This window comes from Daphnia magna, linkage group LG9 (genome assembly GCF_020631705.1).
Source record: "Daphnia magna isolate NIES linkage group LG9, ASM2063170v1.1, whole genome shotgun sequence".
Classification (NCBI taxonomy): domain Eukaryota; kingdom Metazoa; phylum Arthropoda; class Branchiopoda; order Diplostraca; family Daphniidae; genus Daphnia; species Daphnia magna.
Genome location: NC_059190.1, coordinates 6585107 through 6608707, shown reverse-complemented (window position 1 = coordinate 6608707; position 23601 = coordinate 6585107). Strand labels below are relative to the sequence as shown.

Sequence of the window (23601 nt, the reverse complement as noted above, 5' to 3'; positions counted from 1 at the left end):
AATTCACTACGTACACATGGGGTTGAGTTGGCGGCGATTACTTATTTTGGAGTAAAAACTAAAGACGGCGACGGTGACAGACTCGCGTTTAGCTCTACCTTCATTTGCAATGAATTATTAAAAATATCTGTTAGGGAAAACTTTCCGAAATCCGAGTTGGATGAGGAATTTTTTAAAAAACATATTTCCAATTGGCTGAATGGTAGTAAGGATACGAGGAAAAAAAATTTAAGTGCTAAACGGGATTGAAAATTTAAAATTTCGTGTTATTAATTTAACTTAATACTTTTTCAAATACAATATTTCTGCATCTCCAATAAAGAATTTTTTTGTTTATTTCTTGTTGCTCAAGCTGTTTTATAAACGCTTTTCATGCCGTTTATAAAACGAAATAAAATTTTATTCACACATAGAAATCGTGTTTATGTGGCAACGTCTTTGAAGATGAGTTTAGTCTATACCAGCGCCACCGCACCCACGCTGAGGCAGCTACGCTACCATTAGTCGCGTTTTGGCGAAGTTGCGAGAAGGAACTGCTGCCGGTCGTTTTTTTATTAGCTTTTGGTGACATTTTGTGTGAGTCGAAAAAGAAATTTGTGTGTGTGTGTGTGTTTATGGAAGGCGTTCCAGCTGAAATATTTTGGGAATTATGGTGAATATTTTGCGTGTGTGTTGATGGAAAGCGATTCCGGCGGATTGGGTGGCGAAACTGTGTGTGTGTTTGTTTATGGAAAGGGAAAAATCTATTAGCCCCCGCTAGGGGGACTCTCTCTTGCGCCTACCAGCAGCCGCCAGCCGGTTGTTGTTGACAAGTGATAGTTCGTCGTCATGTCTTTTCATTGGAATTTTCATGTCTTCTCAGCACACTTGTAAGTTTTGGCATGTTAAAGTATTTTGTGTAATTGTTACATCATGATGAAAACATGTGCTACATGTGTGTTGATGGAAAGCGATCTGTAGGTTATATAATAGTTTTCATTATTCTTGGTTTATTTCTTATTTTGATTTTGCTTTAGATTTGCATTTAGACTGACTGAGAGCTATCAGTTTGTCCTTTTGAGAAAAATAAAAGGCCAACACCATGGTTAAAAAAAGGTTTTTGTTAACCATGCTCAAAGTTGCCACTACTCGTGTATCATCCAAGCTATCATGTGTGTTGATGGAAAGCGATCTGTAGGTTATTGCAATAGTTTTCATTATTCTTGGTTTATTTCTAATTTTGATTTTTCTTTAGATTTGCAATTAGACTGACTGAAAGCTATCAGATTGTCCTTTCGAGAAAAATAAAAGGCCAACACCATGGTCAAAAAAGGGTTTTTGTTGACCCCTTGGTTGCTACACATTCAATCCTCATATCCTTGGAATGGACCCACTCTTATTTAGAGGTATTGCTTTCTGTCGTTACACTTCCATGATATTTAAAAAATCTAAAGTCACTTCCATTCTCGTTTCAGGTTAATCCCTCGCCCCTACTCAATAGACGGAATCCGTTGGTGGAAACTGACGAGAGATTAGTTTGCTGATATTCAGCAATCCAACCAAAGGCCCTTCAACAAGCTTTACATAATTTTGCTTGGACAATCATGTGTAAGTGGTGTATAAAATGAAATGCGTGTTGAATACAAATTTTAAATCGCATGAGTTGTATACTTGTATTATTGAAACGACCGATCTGTAAACAGTTGGTAGTACAAAGACTGTGGTACGCGTTATGTAACAAACCTGTTATACAGATTTTGTAAGTCAGGTCTGTAACAAACCTGTTATACAGATTTTGTAAGTCAGGTCTGTCACAGACCTGTGTGACAGTCTGTAAAAGTGGGACACTACAAACAATTTACAGACTCTCAAAAACAGATCTGTAACAGACCTGAAACAGAGTCTGTGTGCTACCTGGGGTGACTTGGTGGCAACTCCGCCGGGCGGAAGAGGAACGAGGGACCATGTCTTGTTGTCAATGAGAGAGTCGTACACCTCCTGCATAGCTGGTTGCCAGCTGCGTGCTTCGGACGAATCCACGGCCTCTCGGTAGCTTGAAGGTTCGTTGGCAGTGTCGCTGACAATGGTCATCGACTGCCATACAAAATCATCAGGTTTCCATCCAGATATACGTTTGCGTAGGGGACAGCGCCCAGTAGATGCACCAGAGGCAAAAGGTTTAGAATTGCATGGTGTTAAGAGTCCATCGCAGGACGGTTGTACACTCGTAGATGACAAAAGATCGACGCCAGTCTCCTCTGAATTTAGTGTGGTATCAGAAAACGAATGAAGAGACCTAATCGTGCTGCTGGACTGGTCCGGCCCACTGGCAGAACCGCTAGTATTTTCCGGTGGAGCCATGGGAGGGGATGGATAGACGCTTTGTTCATCGAAAAGCATGTCTCTGCTGATCTTTACTTTGCAAGTGGTGGATTCCCAGAACCGATATGCCTTTTGCGCCTTCGGATAACCCACAAAGATGACCTGAATGCTCCTGGCATCTAACTTTTTACGCTCCATTTTCGGGACGTGGATGAAAGCGGGGGAGACGAACACGTGCAGGTGAGAAAGATCCGGCTTTTCTCCAGTCCAAGCTTCATACGGTGTAATGGGTGACGTGCTGGAAAGAACACGGTTCAGCGTATAGACCGTGTAGTTTACTGCTTCTTCCCACAGCTACCATGGTAAAGTTCACTGATGAAGCATGCTGCGTGCTTCTTCCATGATGGTTCTGTTGTCTCTCTCAGAAACCCCGTTCTGTTCTGGAGTATATGGAGCACTAGTCTCGTGCCTGATGCCCTCTTTGTTTATCCATTCTTGAAAACACCGGCTTGTGTATTCTCCTCTATTATCCGATCGAAGGGTGCGCACATGAACACCTCTCTCTTTGTGAAAATGACTCACGTACATTTGGAAGAGCTCGGCTACCTCAGATTTATGTTTTATAAAGTGCACGACTCGCCATCCGCTGAAATCATCCTTGAACAGAACGTAGTAGCGAGCTCCACTTGGCGTCGGCGTTTGCATTGGTTCACATATATCTGAGTGTATAATCTGGCCAATCTCCGTCGCTCTTGTTCGACTTGTAGGGAAATGAGACCGAGAGAGCTTTCCATAAGCGCATCTAGCACACTGAGTAGATGGGACGACGGATTTCTCAGGAATGTTCAGTCCCTCAGCCAGATGTTCTTTCGATATTTTGATGATGGTCTGGTAGTTGACGTGGGCCAATCTCTCGTGCCAGACAGAGAGAGAAGTGGAGCTGGATGCAACAAGTGCTTGTGGCTGTTGTTGATGACGGGCAATCATGTTTAGGTGGTACAGCTTCTAGTTGGCTCGATTCCCCACCAGCAGGACTTTTCCGTTGAGGGGAATGAAACTTTGTCACCAGTGAAAATGACCTCGTGACCGTCAGCAGTGGAAGCTCCGATGGATAGCAGACTGACTCCAAAATCAAGGACAAATAGAACGTCTCGAATGATGCCACAATGGCGGATACCATCAACAAGTGTGATAATGTTGATATCACTTTCACCATGAACTTGTACCTGTGCGTCTTCAATGCCTCTGACGCTCCACGAGCCCAAACTGAATCAGTCTGTAGTTGACTATGAGATCGCGTTTGTCTATCATGTGCTGCGTTGCTCCCGAATCAGCGTACCAGTCTGTTGATAGATGTGCCGAGAAGCAGACTGACGAGAGAAGACTGAAATCTTGCATGTCGTAAGGAGACGAAGGCTGCTGTCTTGCAACTTTTTCCGTAAAGTTGCTGCCATTCGGATCATGCCTGGTGTGGTCTTCTTCAACTCGCTCTTTGGCACGGCACTCTTTTACCAAGTGGCCAACCTTTTCGCAGTAGAGGCATCTCAATTTTCCACAGCGCTTGGTTTCCAGGTAGCCATTCTTTTTGCAGAGGGCACACTTTAATTGACTCCTTGATTGGCGAGAGCCGAAACCACCTCGTTGCCTTCCCCGAGAGTTTCGCACTCGTGATGCTCAACAATGGTGTGGTCCACTTGACGTGCCATATGACTGTGTTGATCCATGGGCACCAGCAAAGCTTTGACCAGAAAAAAAAGCTGAATCTTCAAGGGTAAGCTTATCGCCATTTCGTCTCCTCCTCTTGCTTTCTTCAACAGTCGTGATGCGAGGTATGCTATGGTCTTGTACGCTTCGCTAGCCCAGGAGGATTCAAAATTGTCAAACTTTTGGGGCAATGTCGAGATAATCTTGGCCATGATCTGTACAGAATCGACAGGCACACCAACATCAGCTAGCTGAGACGCTATCGTCTCTATTTCAGTTATATCAGCCATAATATCATTGTCTGAATTCTATCTGTACTCATAAAACCTCTGTTGCAAGACGTGTTGGTTATCCACTGCGTCTCGGAGGTGTTGAGTTGACCGACGAATCCACATCTCATTAGCAGTCCGACAATTAACGAGAGCTCTTTCCTAATTTATGTCAATTGTGGCCACCAAGTAGTTGCGAGCCAACACATCTTTCCTTCTCCATGCAATTATCTGCTCTGCATTAGTGATGACATCATCGTCATCTCTCAACTCAGTGGGAATTGGTCCCCCTCTTTCGACAAAATGAATGAGGTTGTTTTGTTCCAACCGCAACCAGCAGCCAAATTTCTAGAGCGGAAAATTTGTTCCATCAAATTTGGCAATATGCCAAACAACTCGCAGGGTAGAGCTGGTCATCTTACTTATCTTTCAAAGGTTGCGAACTGTGTCCATAACCTGTTGAATATACGTAAGGATACTCATTAGATCCCTGGAGGATAATAAAAGTGATGATCGTATTGAGGATCATATTCTTTGTATTATTGGGCCATGCCCATCTCTGTGTGACATTTGGGAAAACATGTACTTGTATGTCTGATTAATGTGTGTTAGAGTGTCTAGTGCTGACCGCTAGATGCCACTCCACTCAGAGTGGTGTATATCCCCGCTATGCAGAGCTTCCAATACACAGTCTTACACACACACTAGACGTTACAACATGGTGTCAGAAGTGTGCTCTCACAGCTCGACGGTATTGAATCACAACCGCGTGGCCTGTGAGTATTGAACTGCATCCTTCTTTATCGACGGCATCCTAAGTGTTTTGGAACTGCATCCGTCTCTATCTCGTGCATCCTTTTGTCTTGCACTATTTTGTTAAAATGTCGTCTTCATTGAGAGCTCCGGAACCCTTTTCTTTTGGGGCCAGTGATTTGGCTGCCCAGTGGGGAATTTGGCGTAAACAGTTTTCATGGTACTTGGTGGCCACGAATAGCGGCCTTAACGTGGATGAAGAGCAAATGGTGGGTGTGCTAATCACTCTTCTTGGCAGTGAGGGCCTCAAAATTTATGATACTTTTGTATTCACCGATGCTGCCGATGCCAGAAAAATTGAACCAGTTTTAGACAAGTTTACAGCACATTTTGAGCCCCGGCGTAGTGAAGTGTTCGAACGTTTCAAATTCTTGCGCCGTCATCAACTTCCTGGGGAAACTTTGGACGCGTGGCTAATTGATCTCCGCGGTCTGGTAAAAACATGTGGCTATGGAACTGGTGTTGATTCGGTCTTACGAGACTAAATAGTGCTAGGTGTTGCTGATCCTTTGGTCCGTGAGAAGCTACTGTTTGAAAAAGATTTGTTACTGAACACGGCGTGTGAAATTGTGCGTGCATGTGAGTCATCTAAAGCCCAGCTCAGCCAAATCAACACAGCTTCGACGACAGAAACTGCTCACGCCATGCAGAGTCGATATGGTAGCCGAAAGTTCGACAAAAAGCCGGAGTCGTCAAATTCATCATTCAGAGCACCTGTCGGTAAGCAGCCAACAACAAGTCAACGCGCAGCCCAGGTGAACAATCCGATAGACGGCCATCAATACATCAGGTGCAACAGTTGTGGTCGCTCTCATAAGAAAAATCAGTGTCGTGTCACCCATGTCACGTGTCATACGTGCGGGGTAGTTGGCCACGTTTCTAGTTGCTGCGGTAATTTTTCAAACCCCCGCCAGATGCCACCACGTCAAGCGACTAATCCCGCGGCTTCAGTTCATACAGTAGAAGAAGTAGAAGATGGATCGCAGTGGATTGGCAATATTCAAAATGGCGGTACAGCGATGACTCTCCCACGTTCAGTTGGTGAAGATTATTATGTCTCACATGAGATAACGTCGTCTAGCGGTGGATCCGAGTGGTATCAGCAGTTGTCGGTAGATGGCGTTCTAGTAAAGTTCAAACTGGATTCTGGTGCAACTTGTAACATTCTTCCGTACGAGTCATTCGAGCGTCTACCTACCAACCGCCGACATCTCCGGCCTGGACCTGTAGTGCGCAGCTATCGCTCAAAGGATGGCCTACTAAATGTGCTAGGAGTGCACACTGCAAAAGTCGTCCACAAAGGCGCTGTCTTCGTTGTGGATTTTGTCATCGTTGATGAGCCAGGCCAGCCGCCCCTTTTTGGTCTCCCGTCTTGTCAAACGCTCAACCTGATTGGTCGGATTGACTCTCTACAGTCGACAGCCGACACTACGCTTCCCCCGGTGGTGGTGGAATTCATGGACGTCTTCAGGGGTTTAGGTAAACTGCCTGTTGAACATGACATTCGGTTACAGTCAGGTGCTAATTATGTTGATCCAGTTGTCTGTGCTGCCAGCCGTCTTCCGTTTCGGCTAGAGGACAAAGTTTTCAAGAAACTGGAAGAAATGGTTGGTGACGGAATCATCGTACCAGTGCACGAGCCAACCGACTGGGTCAGTCGGATGATGGTGGTGGGAAAGCCAAATGGAGATGTCCGAATCTGTCTTGACCCATCCGAGCTCAACAAGGCCATACAACGTCAGCACTTTGCTGTGCCCACAGTCGAGCAACTCTTCAGCAAGTTGAGTAAGGCTCGTTATTTTTGTAGCCTTGATGCTGCTTCCGGTTTTTACCAAATTCCGTTGTCTGACGCAGCATCCTACCTGTGTACTATGGCGACACCAAAAGGACGATATCGTTTCCTTCGACTGCCATTCGGATTGAAGTCAGCTCCCGAGATTTATCTGCAAACGATGAACGACCTCTTCGGTGATCTGCCTGGCGTGCTTATCTACTTTGACGACTTTCTCGTGACGGGTGAAACAAAGGAAGAGCTTCTCACCAACCTCCGTCAAGTGTTTGTACGTTGCAGGCGGCACAATTTAAAACTTCAATTGAAAAAGTGTCGATTCTTTCTCCAGGAGCTTCCGTGGCTGGGTCACGTCATCGGCCAAGGAACCCTAAAGCCGGATCCCAACAAGATCACTGCCATAGTTGATATGCCTGATCCTACCTGTCCAGCAGATCTAATCCGCCTCCTGGGCATGGTGACGTACCTGGACAAGTTTTGCCAAAACCTTGCTGGTCTGACAAGGCCACTACGAGACCTGCTTAAAGCGGATGCTGCATGGGTTTGGGATGAGCCTCAACGGTTGATCCTTGCCCAGCTTAAGACGGCCTTGACATCGCTTCCTGTACTGCGCCTGTTTGACCACTCACTTCCGCTGGTCGTGTCGGTCGATGCCTCTCCTGTCGGCATTGGTGCGGTACTGCTTCAAGGTGGCCAGCCGATCGCATACTCATCAACATCCCTCACTGTGACGCAAAAGCGGTATTTCCAGATTGAAAAAGAGCTGTTGGCGGTCCAGTTTGGGCTCCTACGCTTCCGGCAATACATTTATGGGCAAATGGTTGTGGTGGAGTCTGACCACAAGCCACTGGTGGGTCTTCTGGACAAGCCAATCGCGTCTTGCTCTCCTCGGATCCAGCGGATGCGTCTCCAACTCCAGCGGTTCGACTTCCAGCTTGTCTACAAGCCAGGCAAGGAGCTGTTCATCGCTGACACACTCAGCCGAGCCCCGTCGCCCCTCCTTTTTTGTGATGATGTCACTCAAGACTGCGAGGAACAAGTACATGCTGTTCTTAATCTGGTCATACCTGAAGATTCCACTCGTGTTAAGTTCGCGGCGGCAACAGCGGCGGACCCGACTCTTCTCCTCATCAAGGAAATCCTCATTCGTGGATGGCCAGAACACAAAGCCCAGTGTCCAGTGGCCGCGAAGCCATTCTGGTCAGTTCGTCATCACCTAGCTGAGGTGGATGGTCTTTTGCTCAACGGCAGTCGTCTGGTGGTTCCGGCTTCTCTTCGCCAAGAGGTCTTGGCCGGAATTCATGACGGCCATTTTGGTGAGGTTAAGTGTGTCCTCCGCGCCAGGTCGGCAGTATATTTGCCTGGATGCGAGGACCAAATTCGGAATGTGGTGGCCAGCTGCCCCACCTGCCAGGCTCATCGTCATCGCAATCCAGCTACACCTGTTCGTCCGGTGCCGTTGCCAGTTCATCCCTTTCAGTGGGTGTCGGCGGACATTTTTCTTCACGATGGAGTAAACTATCTTCTCGTCGTCGACGCTTACAGCAAGTGGCCAACATGTGTGCCGTTGCGCACCTTATCGTCCTCGTCGGTCATCGCGGAAGTAGAGCGCATTTTTAGCGACTTTGGGACTCCTGAAATCATCAAATCGGATAATGGTTCGCAATTCGACTGTGCTGAGTTTAGGGCATTCTGTGACAGCCGCAACGTTCGCTCCGTCACGTCCAGCCCAACCTATGCTCAATCGAATGGCCTGGTGGAGCGCCATATTCAAACGGTGAAAATGACTCTCGTTAAAATGTTTGAAGGCGGGCGTTCCCTTTGGGAGTCTTTGGCGGCCATTCGGTCGACGCCTATTTCATCTGATCTTCCGTCTCCGTCGGTGCTGCTACAGGGTCGTCATCTCCGCGGAAAGCTGCCGTATCTCCACAACCGTCTAGTGCCTCAGTTTGTGCCAGCCCCCTTTGTTCGTGAACAGCTTCAGCGCCGTCAGGCGTCCGCTTGTTTCTATGGCGGAGGACGTCCTGATGTTCGTGGGTCGGCGCTGATCGTCGGCCAACATGTTCGCGTTTTCATCTCGGGCTTATGGCTGCCAGGCTGGATTGAGACTGTTTGCCCCGAACCTGACTCTTATGTTGTCCGCTTGAGAGATGGCAGGGTTTTTCGTCGCACGCGTCGTGACATTAATATTGACAACGCGCAGTCGGCCGGATTTGGTGGAGTGGCTACTAACCCCAACTCTGTGGCACGTGGAACTCGACAGGCAGTGCCCATCCATCGCCCCGCTTTTGCTGGCGGTCTGCTTCCGGTTTTGTCGTTGCCACTGCCTATTCCTCCAGCGCCAGCGGTGCGCAATCGGTTGGGTCCAGTCACTGCACGTCCGTCCGTTCATCAGCCTTCGCTTCCTCCTGCCGGGGTGGCTCCACCCTCTAGTGTGCCTACTACACCAGGGTCCCGCTTGTCTCTGGATCCACCCCGTCGAGCGATGCCGGCCCCGCTGCCTTCATCTGGCGTCGCGTTGCCAGCCGGCGTAATTCATAGCCCTAGTGCTACTCGTTCTGGCCGCCCTTATTTGCGCCGTTTCTGATAGGGTTCTGATCTGTGTATTGTCTGTTGCTGTCAGTCTCTTATGTTAACTGTTCGTTTCTGTCCTGTCCCTGTCATTAATCAATTGTCCTGTCTATGGGTGAATGTTGTTTTAATGATGTGATCTGTTTGTAGTCATTATGCGAGGGGGGAGATGTTAGAGTGTCTAGTGCTGACCGCTAGATGCCACTCCACTCAGAGTGGTGTATATCCCCGCTATGCAGAGCTTCCAATACACAGTCTTACACACACACTAGACGTTACAACAATGTGCAGGACTACACGGACTTAAATGCAGGACATCAAGTAATTACCTTGTTTAAACGAAGAAAATCGCTTAAGAAAAACAAAAACACGCTGAATATAATAAGAGAGAACAAAAAGGAAAAAAGGTTAAAGCATGCTTAATATAGCAGACACCAAAAAGGAAAGGAAAAAAGAGAAAACGCTAGTAAACAGCATCTCAAAAAAACCGCACTTTCCTGTTGATTCTCAACAATTTCAGCAAGTGGAATAACCCCTGATCAAGAAAAAATTGAGCGACTTAAAAATTACGAAAGGCCGAAACCAATAGTAGATATCCAATCATTCTAAGAACTTGCATCTTCTTACAGACGGTTTTTAAAAAATTTGGCAGATATAGCCCACCCGCTAATTGAGCTTACCAAAAAACAAAGAACAGATTGAACAAAAAAGAGGAGAAGGTAAAAGTAACATATAAGGAAGAAAGTAACAGCAATAATCTTGAATGGGGGGAAGAGGAACAAAAGCCTTTGAGACACTCCGTAAATGTCTCATAAGGCCGCCTATTGTTGCATTCCCTGATTTTAGCAAAGAATTTTTAATTTTCTCCGATGCCAGTACCTATGGTATTGGAGGGTCCTTAGCCAGATTCAGAATGACCAGGAAGTAGTCATTGTATATTCCAGTCGCCATCTAAACAATGCCGAGCGTAACTCGCGAAGCATTAGCAATCATTAATGGGATAAAAAGATATCGCCATTACATTCAGGAAGAAATGTTCAAGATCGTTAGTGATCACAGACCACTCCAGCGGCTGGAATCTCACAAAGATTAGAATAGTCGGTTGGAACGATGGCTGATTGCGTTATCCGCAGTAAAATACAAGAAAAGGTGCAAACCTGAAAAAGAACACAGCAACACTGATTTTTTTCTCGTATTCGCGTTATAGCAACCGAAGAATGGTCGGATTTGACAAAGAAATTGATAGAAGAGCAGAGGAAAGATGAATTGTGTGCAAAAATAATAAATTATTTGAATGAAGGAACTCTATAAGAAATGCATGAACTAGAGAACCCTGATTGGGTGAAAGAAATTGGAACTTTTCGAATCGCCGGTGGAGTACTGAGAAGACATTTCTATCATGCCTCGAAAAAAGAAGAAAATATGTACAGTAACAAACTGTTGTCCCCTCTTCCCTGAGAAAGAGTGTAGTAAAAATATACCAAGATTCTCTTTTAGCGGGACATCTAGCATTTCTACGCACATATTTTAGAGTTAGAGACAAATTCTATTGGGCAAATATGTTCAAAGATATAAAGAATTATTGCAAATTGTGTGAAGTTTGGCATTACAAAGAGGCGTAGTAATCAGAGCTTTTCTGAATCCTCTTGAAATAGCGACGGCCTCCTTTGAAGTTATAGGCATGGATTTTCTAGGGCCAATCAAACCCGAATCCTTGAACGGAAATAAATATGTATTAGTAATGACTGATGCTCTTTCAAAATGGGTGGAAGTCGTAGCGTTGCCGAACCAAACGGCCGTAACGACTTGCCGACCCTTAATGGACAAAATTGTACTGTATCACGGCCCACCAAAAATTATCTTTACTGATAGAGGTTCAAAATTTACCTCCAAGCTATTCAATAGTTTGTGTAAAGAATTGAAAACAAAACACAAGACTACGACAGCCTATCATCCCCAATCAAAAGGTATGACCGAGCGCTTCAATAAAACCGTGGTAATAATGATTCGTTAATACGTAGATGATGCTTATGAATATTGGGAGGAGGTATTGGCCCAATGCCGTCAGCTTTCAGGAATTCAGTGCACTCCTCCAAAATGGACAGCCTCTATTTTTTAATAATGGAAAAAGACCCGAACATAGTCGTCGATAGATTTTTAATCCCAGAAGCGGAATTGATCATTCCACAGGATTACAAAACCAAGAAAATCAAACGCCTAAGAAAAGGTTTTGCACAGGCCAGGGTTAGACAAAAATATTCAATATGACTAAAGGGAAAAAGAGAACAATTTTTAACTAGGAGACATAGTACTGCTAGACGTAAGAGTGACTAAGTTAGGCACGATCAAAAAGCTCAACCCAAGATATCAAGGTCCATTTACGATTTCCAAAGCTCAAACGAACGGAACTGTATAAATAAGTTCTTACAATTGGGCGAAAACCGACACCCATGTAAATCGGTTAAAGGCGTTAACCGAATCTATGGTATGGCGTGATGAGGAATGTGTCGACTTTGAAGATCTAGGGACCATTAAATTTAGATGAACAAGACCGGATGACAAATCGTCTAACGATAACAAGTAAGACAAAGAACCAGAAGAAAAATCTGACGAAGATGAGAAAGAAAATTTTGTTTTCCAAAAAAAAGATGGCCTAGCCGAAACAGGTAAACAACCAGGAACGTTTGGCTACGGCAACCCCTTTTTAGAAATTCAAGTTCCTAACCAAACCTGGCCCAACCATGAACAAATTAGGAACGAAGAATCTAGTAACGCACAGAAAGAGATAGAGAAGCTATCTCGCTTACAGCTTCCTTAAAGCATCCATTGACCGTTACTTTTTTGCTTTTTGTTGGTCATGCCTTAAGCCAGATGAACGAAGTTAACACCCAATTCCAGTCAGAGTCTCCACAAATCCATCTCCTAAAAGAAGCTAACGAGGGAGTTATGCAGAGCTTTGCAACAAATTTCATGAATCCAAGGTACGACATCAGCCGTGAAATATATAACCCAAATATTAGGAGAAGCTGCCTACCAATGGATCCAAAAGTGCGCTGAATTGAACACTGAAGACATTAATTATATTTTCAGGCTATATCGGAGTTTTTACATCGAAGCCTTTCTACAGCATCAACAACGATATAGCTTCAAGGGCAGCTTTTTTGAAATAGCTGATCTCTTACATCCCAAAAATGCCCGTAGTTGTGAGCCTTCTAATTTAACCTCTCTTTTCCAGTGTTTTCCTGTTTAAGGAAAGAAGATTAACACGTCGAAAGCCTAACTGGAGTGGCGATCCCACGTTCATCTTGAACCTGAGTTTTTTGGTTGCGCCAACGATGGCTTGGTGAGACTCCTTGATGCCGAAAGTTACTGGAGTACTGTTTCGTATGTGTTGTTCCTCTCAAGAAAGGAACAACATGTTCCAGGAAGGTCACCACTGTAAAAAGCCGGGACACAAACTTCCAATGTGGGTAATTTAACTTGGAACGATCTATGGTAAAGTAAATTACAATATTTCAGCCATACTTTGCATTACATTTTTTACCCATTTCAACAATTAGGTTAAACATTCTAGATTTTTTCCCTGTTGTATAGTTCAGGATTTCCAGCTTGTCACAACATTGCTGACAAAAACCTTGCTCGGTCAGGCATTGCAGAACATTTCCAAAGGCTTGGGCTAATGAAGCGTTTTTAAGCCAGGAAGTGGGTAGGCTAGAAATAAGCAGTTAATTAAATACTTCCTCTTGTAAAAGTTTATTAACAGCTTACTTGGTTCTCTCTGAAGTTCTCCTAGAACTGACAAAGTTTTCTCCCCCAATTGTGCCAAGTAATCTTTTGTTCTGATAAGTTTGGCATTTGGCTCAACTGTTGTCGTGGCTATTAATTTTGAGGTCCTCATTTTTTCTGTTTTCAGAGGCACATTGTATTCACTTGAAGAATACACCAGTTGCGTCCGAACTATCTTATCCATGGCAAAGGTAGTCGACGGTACATCCACCTAATTGTTTCCTCCAGCCATGCCTCGAATCCCACCAAACATCATTTCAACATGGTCAGTAGAAAATTTTCTTGTCAACACATATTTAAACTTTTTTTCTTTCAACAAATAGCGAATGCAGGCTATGGTAGAACGACTTGCTAGTAGCAGCGCTTCATAGGTTTCCTTGCTGAGAAAACAGATTTTTGCTTCCAACGCAGTGCATGTACCATGAAGTGTAGTAAGCGGGGCATTTATTTTCTAAGAAATCTAATCTCCAATCGTCCAGGTCAGTAAATTCCTTTTTGTTTGGTCTCCGAGCTGCAACATGCTGTGTTCTGTTAGAAACGTCATGTACTGCAAACCACGGGCAATTAATCTCCATAAATTCAATCGTTGCGTCTAAATCACGAAATCCTTCGACATCATAGTGTAAAGCATCCTCCCTCTCGGGTGAATGACTTTACGGATTAAGACAAATATATTACCACTGAACTCGGAGACGTTTACCCACAATGATGACAGTGTATTACTAGACTAGGCCATAAAAATATAAGGGAGCCTACACGCATAAGAATACGAGAAACTAAAGGGAAACAGAGTGTAAGTGGAGACAACGTAAATTAATCTTACCGTAGTAGCGCGAGCGTTACGGAAGCGCACGTTGGTAAAATGATACGAAGTGGCTTGTGGTAGCGAGAGCGGAACACGGAGAGAACATACACGAAAATGGAGACGATTGGAGTTACAATTCAGATAGGCACTTACGGAAACAGGTAGTCAGAGAAACACTTGTAGAGAAAACACTAAGGCAAGTTAGATGTCGAACTAGTGTTGTTGAAGGCAACTGAACATTTAGCGAGCTGCTAGCTGTCTGATCTTTCTTAGATTTGGAGTTCACCATGAAACCTCGCATCTCGTCAAAGTGGCGTGATGCTGTTGACGTGTCGCTATGTCGCGAGTGCAGCCAATCAGAAGGTGTTTGTTTAATGGCTTGATTGGCGTCGCGCGTGCGACCAATCAAACGGATGTTTATTTAAGGGCGTGATAATGCGTCGCACGTGTAACCAATCACGGAAGTTTGTTTAGTGGCGTGATGTGCGTCGCACGTGTGAGTCAGACAGCAGGTGTTCAATTGGGTCAACGCTAAGATGTCTATGACAAATGGTTACTATGCGGATTACAATAATCGAGTAATATGCAAAAGAAGAGTAAATGCAAGAGAGTAAAATGTAGACATAATTATATGCCAAGGGAGAGTAAACATAATATTATAAGAATGTGGGTGTCATAATTAAATGTATTTTTAGGCCTTCGTTACAATAGTTTTGAAACAACCTTAATATAGCTATCATTTCTCTGCTGAATGTGTCCTTGGCAAATTTAACTTTCATTCTGTCCAAAGAGTAAGGCTGCGTGTGTTTGCTTGTGAGTTTTCTCATTAGGCGGAAGAACACAAATTGTTTTTGAATTTCACGTATTTTTAGAATTGGTGTGAACGAAACGGTTTGGCCGCACACATCAAAGGTGCAGTCTGTAAACAAGTTTCACAAATTTTTTATCAGATGGGTGTAGTCGTAGCTCAAAAAAAATTTTCTTGTACGATCCAGTGGGTGAGCAACAAACGGAACAATTTTACCATTTCCAAAACATTTAAACATTTTCACATTCGTTGATGCATTATCAGTAACGATGCGTTCGACAGGGAATCCTTCTAATTCGAGCTCTCTGATGACATGGCATGTTAATTTGTGAAGTTTCGTTCCCGTAAGTCTTCGAACAATAAAATATGCCACGGGTATTTTGAACGATGTTGACAGTCCTGTTCTTACGAATGCCAAAAGACGATTCGCCAAAATAGCTTTACCGTTTCTTTTTTTTATGCCACCTATGTTTTCTTCGCCAACCATTCTATCCCATTGCTTTATAAACGTGCTTTTAGGGAATATTGCCATTTCGTCGACCAATGTATGTACGTAAGGTGTACCTGGATGGAAGCAGCATTATGCGATTCCGTCAAAGGTATTCATAAATTCCCGGAGCTCTCGCTTGAAGCACGATGCATTGTTTAACAACTTTTACACTCCAGGTATACTTCTTGTTTATGTTTTCACAATAAAGGAAAAAATGGCAACTATATTATTTCACTTGTTTTCTTGTAAGATTTATATTTATATTTTACTTGATTAATTATAAAAGTTGCACACATGTCTCCGTCAGCCGTTTGATCTTCCAAGTTTCATATAATTTGCCAACTTCTGTTTAATGTTATTTTTTCTTTCTCTAGATAACTTCAGTTCTTCTTTCAATTTTTTTATTGTTGCTTGTTTTTGTAACAATTTTCTTTTTATGACTTTTATTTCCGTCGCCTTCTTCTGTCGGATGGTTTCCTCTTTATCAATACCTCTAGCCCTAAATATAGAATATTCCGCTTGAATCATGGGAACTTTCTTATTTGGTTCTTTTTGGGGTCCAGAATAGTCGCATGATCTCGTCTTTCTCTTGTTTAAAGAGTTTTTATATGGTTTTCTACTGGAAACATCTGAAATGTCGAGATAACTATGTTTTCTAAGACGGCTGGCGTAGTTTCATTGAAAACAGGAATTTTTTGTTTCCCGTTTTGCAGATTTTCATTATGGATTCCATACTGCGCTCCCCTGTGAAGCTGATCCTCTTTCTTGATTTCATCCCTTAATTTCCCCTCCGAAAGTTCTCTGCGCATTGTTGGCCTTAAATGGTCGATGCTTCCCGTCATAACATCAAATGTCTGGCCGCTGGCAATGCAATATGCATATTGGCAACGGAATACGCCTCAGTCGAAGTTATTTGTTTGGATGGGTAAATCAGAACACGCTTCCATTTTCCAATCTACTGTTTTAGAGCCAATAGTCGCCGACAAGAAGAGATCATGTAACCTCTTCAAAGTTCCCCCATCATTCCCTTTCAAACTATTTTAATACGTTATTGTTTTGTCTCTGCAGGAAACGGAAACAAGGGCCAAATGCGCGTTATTCTGGTTAACCGGGATAAATATGTAATCCAGCTCGTAAAAATTCAGCGAAAATATTTTATTTTTGACAACTTCTTCCCATACTGTGTTGGATTGCGCCGCCTTTAAAGCCAATATGAGCCAACAGCCGAGGGAATCAAGTCAATCAACCCGAGGGTAAGCTAAGTTGTTCTTGTTTCTTCTTGTCATGAGACTAAGAAAGTCATCAATTACCTGTTTTTAGTAAGAAATATATTTTTAATTCTATCAGTTGACTGCGTAGACTTTTAACGAAGAATGTGAAGATTTAAATGTGAATTTTGTATTTACCGCATTGCAAGTCTACAGAAACACCGTGAGGAAGAATGCACAATGATGATGCAGCACAGGACAGGGGTTCTAGTACGTCGGAGAACAGAATAACACACAAGTTCAGGGAAGAATGGCCCGTGTAAGAATCTGCTTGTTTCTTCTTTTTTAGTAATATTTGTTACATTTCGGGGTAGGTTTTTCTGGCTAAGCGTCACTTTCCTAGAGGTCAAGTGAAGCGTTTTTCCTTGCGGTCAACTCAAAAGAAAGCGGTGTATGGTCTACCCTTGGTCTTGCCCTAGTGACAAGTGAGGGGAAATATTTTAACTAGCTAGATGGGCTTCTGATTAGGGCTCACGAGAAGAAAGTCTTTCTCAAGTTAAACTCTTTTTTTTGTTTTTTTTTGTTTTTTTTTTTTTTCAGGGGGTTGTGTATACGTTTGATCTCTTTTGCATTCCTCGTATCTTCAAACCCCCGTTCCTCGTAAAACCTTCAAAAACCCATTTCTACTTTGGAGACGAAAAATGGAACATGGTTTGATATATGTAGACAAATCCGACACCAGAAATTATATTCTTAAGTCAAGAAGAGTGTTTAACGAAAGTACCGAAATTGGCGTATATTGATTGTGGAAACACAGTGGAGAAATTATTGGATTAGAAATCAATTATCTCAATTATGTGGAAGGATTGATTCGATTTTCTTGTAGGAATGATTCGGCTTCTGGTTGATTAGGGCGTTGGCGGTTTCGCTGCGTCTTCTTTCTGCGTGTGGGCTCTGTCGATCGTTCTGAGGTTGTGGATTGGGTCGGATATGAACTGGTAGGAGGCATAATAATTTGGATCGGTGGCGGTGTGGCTGTGGCAGTAATGGCTGGTGGTGTTTTTCTGAATCAGTTGAGTTTGAATATTTTTGACATGATTGGGAAGGCTCTGAGTAGGAGGGATCCGATACCACAAAATCTTCCAGCGAATACTTAAATCATCCCAAAGCCTGAAATGGCTCCGAAATTTTTTATTCAACCTCCCATTTTTGCTACAAAGGGGCATCGCTATGTTGAATAAGGACATTAGAAGTGAGGAGTTCTTTTGTGTTATCCTCTGAGTGATGTTCGTGGATGGTGGCGAGGATGTCAGCCATTACCGACGTATGACTCAAAGGGCTATTTTGGATTGCTGGGTGCATTTGTAGGAGGGTTGCTGAAGTATTGTCGGCTTCGAATTTCTATGTTTCAATTAGTTTTCTACCTTGAACTTGGATGTTGACAAACACCGGAATCCATTTCCTATTTCTGTGGGCATGAGTTTTCCCGTTAAAATTTACGAAATTTGAATACCAGTACCACAGAGTTGGGGGAGCGCGCTCTTTTCGAGAGCACGCTCTGAGCGGCGAGCGAAGTCGCTCAAACTGGAAAAACGTGAGCGGGAGCGCGAGCGAAGACCTCCTGAGCGGAAGTTCAATGACTGCAACGCCATCTAGTGGTCAATATCTAAAACTAATTGGATGAAGGAATATTTCCAAATGCGTACTCTCACTCAGACGACGCTTCAATACTGGGCTCAGCAATTCAGCATCAGCAGTCACTAATCATATTCATCATCTCGTTCTGTGCTTGTGCCAATCAAGTAATTCAGAAGCAGCCCAAACAGGCATTTTATTTATCCATGGCCTCCAATCAGAGAAGTAACAAGACAGGTGAAAGAGATTTTAATGAAATTGAAACAGACTGTAATTCTCAATCGTCGTTAAAGGATAGCACTTTTGACAAATTAGTTTTTTTGAAAAAAAACCGGGAATTCCAGTAAGAACCCGTAGGATTCATCTTCTAAGTAAGTTGTAATGCAGTTGTAATGCCAAAATGAAGACGGAAATATACAGATTTCATATGGCATTTTCTGTACGTGAGCGAAGAGCGCAAGCGTAAGCGAGAGCGCGCTCACTTTTTTTTTTGCGAGCGAGAGCTGAGCTACGCTCACTTTTCAGCACTGAGCGGAAAGCTCTGAGCGCGCTCTCAAATCAGTGATTTACTCCCAACTCTGCAGTACCAGTCGGTGAAGGGCACGAGTTCCCAACCTTCGACTGCTATTGTAAAATTGAGATAACTTGGTTGAGGACCACATTTTGTAAATTCAGTGTGATAAGTTACATTTTGTTCCCTACATTGCAAGACTGAAGCTTGGGCACAGTTGGCTACTTATTTTGAACATCTTGGGAGTTGCATGTTAGCGGCTGCTAACCAGTCGTTGTACTGAGCGCTTACGATTTCACTGTGAGGATTCATTTTCCTGTTTTCACATTGCAATCGACGAATTTCTCTTGCGAGTCTATTCTCGTAGTCCATTGCCATGTCCCTGGTATACTGAACATGGGCTGCTGCTTCTATTTCCGCTTATAAAGTAGAGGCAACTTGTTTGACCTGAGCCTTTGTAGTATTTCCGCTGGTTTTTTTCTTGTTCCCTATCATCTCATTTAAGTCCATTTCTCGAACTCTCCTCTTGGGGGTGCCATTTTGATTGCAAGTAAAATTTTTTCCATTCCCGTTACACTTTGCAACTGTCGTTTTCCTCAGTACGTCAGCATGGTTGAGTGGATGAGAAAATCCGTTTAACTGTATATGTCTTGTAAACGTTTGATCTCGGCATCATTCGTTTTGTAAAGTAATCCTTCCCCACTTCTTACTAACTTAAGTTCACAGTCTTTCTTTTCTTTTTACGAATTGTCCCAGATCAGTGTGATGAAGTTAACAGTGCCGTTCCGTTCAAGCTGCCCGAAAGTGTTCCTAACGGAGAATTAATTGTGCAATTGTCGCATTCGGTTTATAAATATACTTCTTCAATTTTACCGTTCAGCACCGTCTGAGTTGTCGTTCTCATCCACAGTGGCTGTATGTTAGGATATAAGTCGTAAGTAAATTTACGTAGTCCGCTGGATTCATCTACTGATTTTCACATTTCCTGAATTCTTTCATTTGGTGGCAAATTTCTGGAGTAGCCACTACTGGCCATTTGCTTTGGCCATGTGTGTGCCACCCAAACAAATCTGCGTTTACTGAACGCAGCATACCAAGCGATTAGCGATGAGCATACCAAATGATACAAATATATCCCGGGAATCGCTTAACTGCTGGTACATGGGACAAGAGGGTATATATAATAGCTTTTGGAGGGGATGGATTTTGTATAATCTTGCAATTTTCTTCGCCAAAATTCAAGAATCCTTTCATCTTTTCCTGGCTACAGTCGCATATCGTGGCGTTCATCGCCCATGCTGTTTGTAGACAGGTGAAGAGAACTATACACAGAGTTAATTCTAGTCAGATGGCGAAGGAGAAGAGGCCTAAGCCGTTGTATTATTCACCAGTAGAGAAAAAAGGCGACAAGGGAATTTGACAAGGGGGAAAAATGTGCCTTTCTTTCTCTGTCTCTTGCTTGTTCCCCGTCGTCTGCTGGACGCTGTCTTTTTCCACTCTCCCGCTTCTGCCGTTGCCAGATCAATTTTGTGCCGGTGCACAACAAAACACATTTTCCCACGCTTATCTCTCACGCTACGTTCGTTGTTCACGAAACGCTGTTGCGTGACCAAATAATAAACACAGAATAATTTTGTTTTCATCAAGGGACTGCGTTTCTACTCGTAATGAGTCGAGGCTTCGTCGTACCTTCAAGCGCAAAATACATTTTTTTTGTAATTTCTGAAAAGCTTCCGCATGCTTGGTCCGATTAGAACGAAATTTGTCACGCTGCGTTCTTTATTCACGAAACCAGCAGTGGTGAGCAAAATAATAAACACAATATGATTTTTATCTTTTTTTTCAAAAAACGACTGGTTTTCTACTTCTAGTGAGTAGAGGCTTCGTCGTACCTAAAAGCGCTAAATTCATTTTTTTTTTATTTCTGAAAAGCTTCCGCATGCTTCGTCCTATTTGAACGAAATTAGTCACGCTGCGTTCGTTGTTCACAAAACCAGCAATGGTGTGCGAAATAATAAACACAAAATGATTTAATTTTTTTTAAGGGCTCGTTTTTTCTACTCCTAGTGAGTAGAGGCTTCATTGCCCTTTTTAGGCGCTAATTTCAAGTTTTGGAATTTCAAAAAAACTCCCGCACGCTTCGTCCCATTTAAACGAAATTTGTCACACTGCGTTCGTTGTTCACGAAAGCAGCAATGTTGTGCAAAAAAAAAAATCATTTTTAACAAGGGTAATTTGGTAAATAGAGTACTGCAATTTTTCTAAAGGGGAGTCCCTTTCCACTGAAAGTTGAATGTAATCCTTCAAAAATCTTACACGAAGGAGAACCCGGATGGGGGGTTGGTGAGCGAGTCGGCCACCGAAATGAGAGGGCATGAGTTTAATCCTCAGGGTGGTGGAATAAGTCATAGACATATATTGATTTCTATATGAAGAAGGTGGGCAAAGGTCTTTTATCGTTGCCGTCCACCCCCTACTTTATACAGTCCGCACGACTTCCGAGAACTGCAGAAACCGAAGCATTATGATCTTGTTGGTGGACAAGAACTAGCCATATCGGAATCGGTCTCGTCGATAGCTATGTCTTGCAGCGTTTCGCAGTCTGACTTCGAATACTTGTTTCCCTGGACCCATTTTCTTCTTGTTTTTCTTTTGTTTGTTTGTTTGTTTTTTTTTATGCTCCCATGTCAAAGTCTCTAAACTTTTCGGGAAGGCTTGTCGCGACTCGTGACCTTTTTTCTCGCTGGGTACCGTTTGATTGCACTGGTTTATTTTTATTGTTAGGTCTCACCTTCGCAAGCCTTATGTGAGAGCCCACACAAACCAATGGATTATTATTATTTATGTGATTTGAATGTAGTTTTACTTTAAGATACCTTGGCCTTCATCAATACAACTTGGGTTGCGAGACCAATTGCCATGAACTCTCTAACCCAGCCATCTCTAAAAGCCTGCTGCGATTGAGAAGAAATGCCCTTGTATTGTATGCACCTAGGGCCTCCAAGTGGTTTTGATAATTTTTGGTTTCGACCAAATAGATGAATATGTCTGGAAGAGAAATTTTTGGAACAATTTGGCAAAAATCTAATCCGTGTTTCTACATAGAATTGGGAATTGAATTGGGACACTCACTATTTAACAATTTTTATCTAAGTAACGGGTTTTCGCATCACTTACGATTTGCATATTCGGAACACGACATAGTTAAACACTGACACAAAAAACAAAACGATAAATAACGTGAAAGGAAAACTAACTTTTTCAGCGGAACTAAAATTTATTCATATTTCACACAATAACAAAATACAGTCATAGCAGACAGAATCGGCCGTCGAATGCTACGTTGCACGATAAAATAAAATTCGAAAAAAGATGTCGAACAGCCCTATATATGGACCTTGATATCTTTGGTTGAGCTTTTTGCTCGTGTTGAACTTAGTCACTCTTACGTGTAGCAGTACTCTGTCTCCTATTTAAAAGTTGTTCTCTTTTGCTCTTTTGACATATTGAATTTTTGTCTAACCCTGGCGTCTAACAAATGTTTTCTGGTCAGTGTAAAACCTTCCCTTGTGTTAGGATGGTGAGCATTGCTATGGCAACCGGTTCGTCTGCTGGGTAAGGAATGTCAGTCTGGAGGTTGCTACCGTCTGAGTGTAACGTGTCTGTCCTTGTGTGCGCAATACAACCAAGTTGATCATAACACCTTGGGCGTTTCATTGTCTGGCTTTTGCAATCCTGCGGAGTGATCGATTCCGCTTCTGGGATTAAAAATCTATCGATGACCATGTTCGGGCCTTTTGCCATTATTAAAAAAAAGGGACTCTCCATTGTGGAGGAGTGGAATGAATTCCTGTAAGCTAACGCCATTGGGCCCAATACCTCCTCCCAATGTTCATAACCATCATCTATGTATTTACGAATCATTTCTACCGCGGTTTTATTGAAGCGCTCGGTCATACCGTTTTATTGGGGATGATAGGCTGTCGTAGTCTTGTGTTTTGTTTTCAATTCTTTACACAAATTATTGAATAGCTGGGAGGTAAATTTTGAGCCTCTATCAGTAATGGTTATTTTTCGTGGGCCATGATACAGTACAATCTTGTCCATTAAGGCCCTGCAAGTTGTAACGGCCGTTTGGTTCAGCAACGCTACGACTTCCACCCATTTTGAAAAAGCATCAGTCATTACCAATGCATATTTATTTCCATTCAAGGATTCGGGTTCGATTGGCCCTAGAAAATCCATGCCTTTAACTTCAAGGGGGGCCGTCGCTATTTCAAGAGGATTCAGAAAAATTCTGGTTACCACGCGTCTTTGTAATGCACAAACTTCACACTATTTGCAATAATTTTTTATATCTTTTAACATATCTGGCCAATAAAATTTGTCCTTAACTCTCAAGTATGTGCGTAGAAACCCTAGATGTGCCGCTAAAAGAGAATCATGGTATTCTTTAACTACACTCTTTCTCAGGGAAGAGGGGACAACAGTTTGTTTCTGTACATATTTTCTTCTTGTCTTTGAGGCAGGATAGAAATCCCTTCTCAGTACTCCGCCGGCGATTCGAAAGGTTCCAATTTCTTTCATCCAATCAGGGTTCTCTAGTTCATCCATTTCTGATAGAGTTCCTTCATTCAAATAATTTATTATTTTTGCACATAATTCGTCTTCCCTCTGCTCTTCTATCAATATGTTTGTAAAATCCGACCATTCTTCGGTTGCTACAACGTGAATATGAAAAAAAAAAATCAGTAGTGCTGTATTCTTTTCCAGGTTTGTACCTAATCTTGTATTTTGCTGCGGTTAACGCAATCGACCATCGTCCCAACCGACTATTCTCATCTTTGTGAGATTCCAGCCATTGGAGTGGTTTGTGATCACCAACGATCTTGAACATTTCCTCCTGAATGT

General features: G+C 43.0%; 2 protein-coding genes and 1 pseudogene across 2 annotated transcripts; 2 read left to right on the top strand and 1 right to left on the bottom strand.

The window, feature by feature from the left end:
* Positions 1-806: 806 nt before the first annotated feature.
* LOC123475836 lies at positions 807-1638 on the top strand. The gene is made up of 4 exons (XM_045178925.1): positions 807-956; positions 1017-1173; positions 1235-1385; positions 1455-1638. Exons 2-4 carry the CDS (start codon positions 1082-1084, stop codon positions 1521-1523), a joined length of 312 nt encoding a protein of 103 aa, XP_045034860.1. The 5' UTR covers positions 807-956; positions 1017-1081; the 3' UTR covers positions 1524-1638.
* A 3517-nt stretch (positions 1639-5155) lies between these two features.
* Positions 5156-9713, top strand: LOC116934930 (uncharacterized protein K02A2.6). Its single transcript, XM_045178641.1, has 5 exons — positions 5156-5516; positions 5577-6566; positions 6627-6872; positions 6942-7147; positions 7208-9713. Exons 1-5 carry the CDS (start codon positions 5156-5158, stop codon positions 9461-9463), a joined length of 4059 nt encoding a protein of 1352 aa, XP_045034576.1. The 3' UTR covers positions 9464-9713.
* A 7684-nt stretch (positions 9714-17397) lies between these two features.
* Positions 17398-19689, bottom strand: LOC116934932 (annotated as a pseudogene).
* Positions 19690-23601: the final 3912 nt, after the last annotated feature.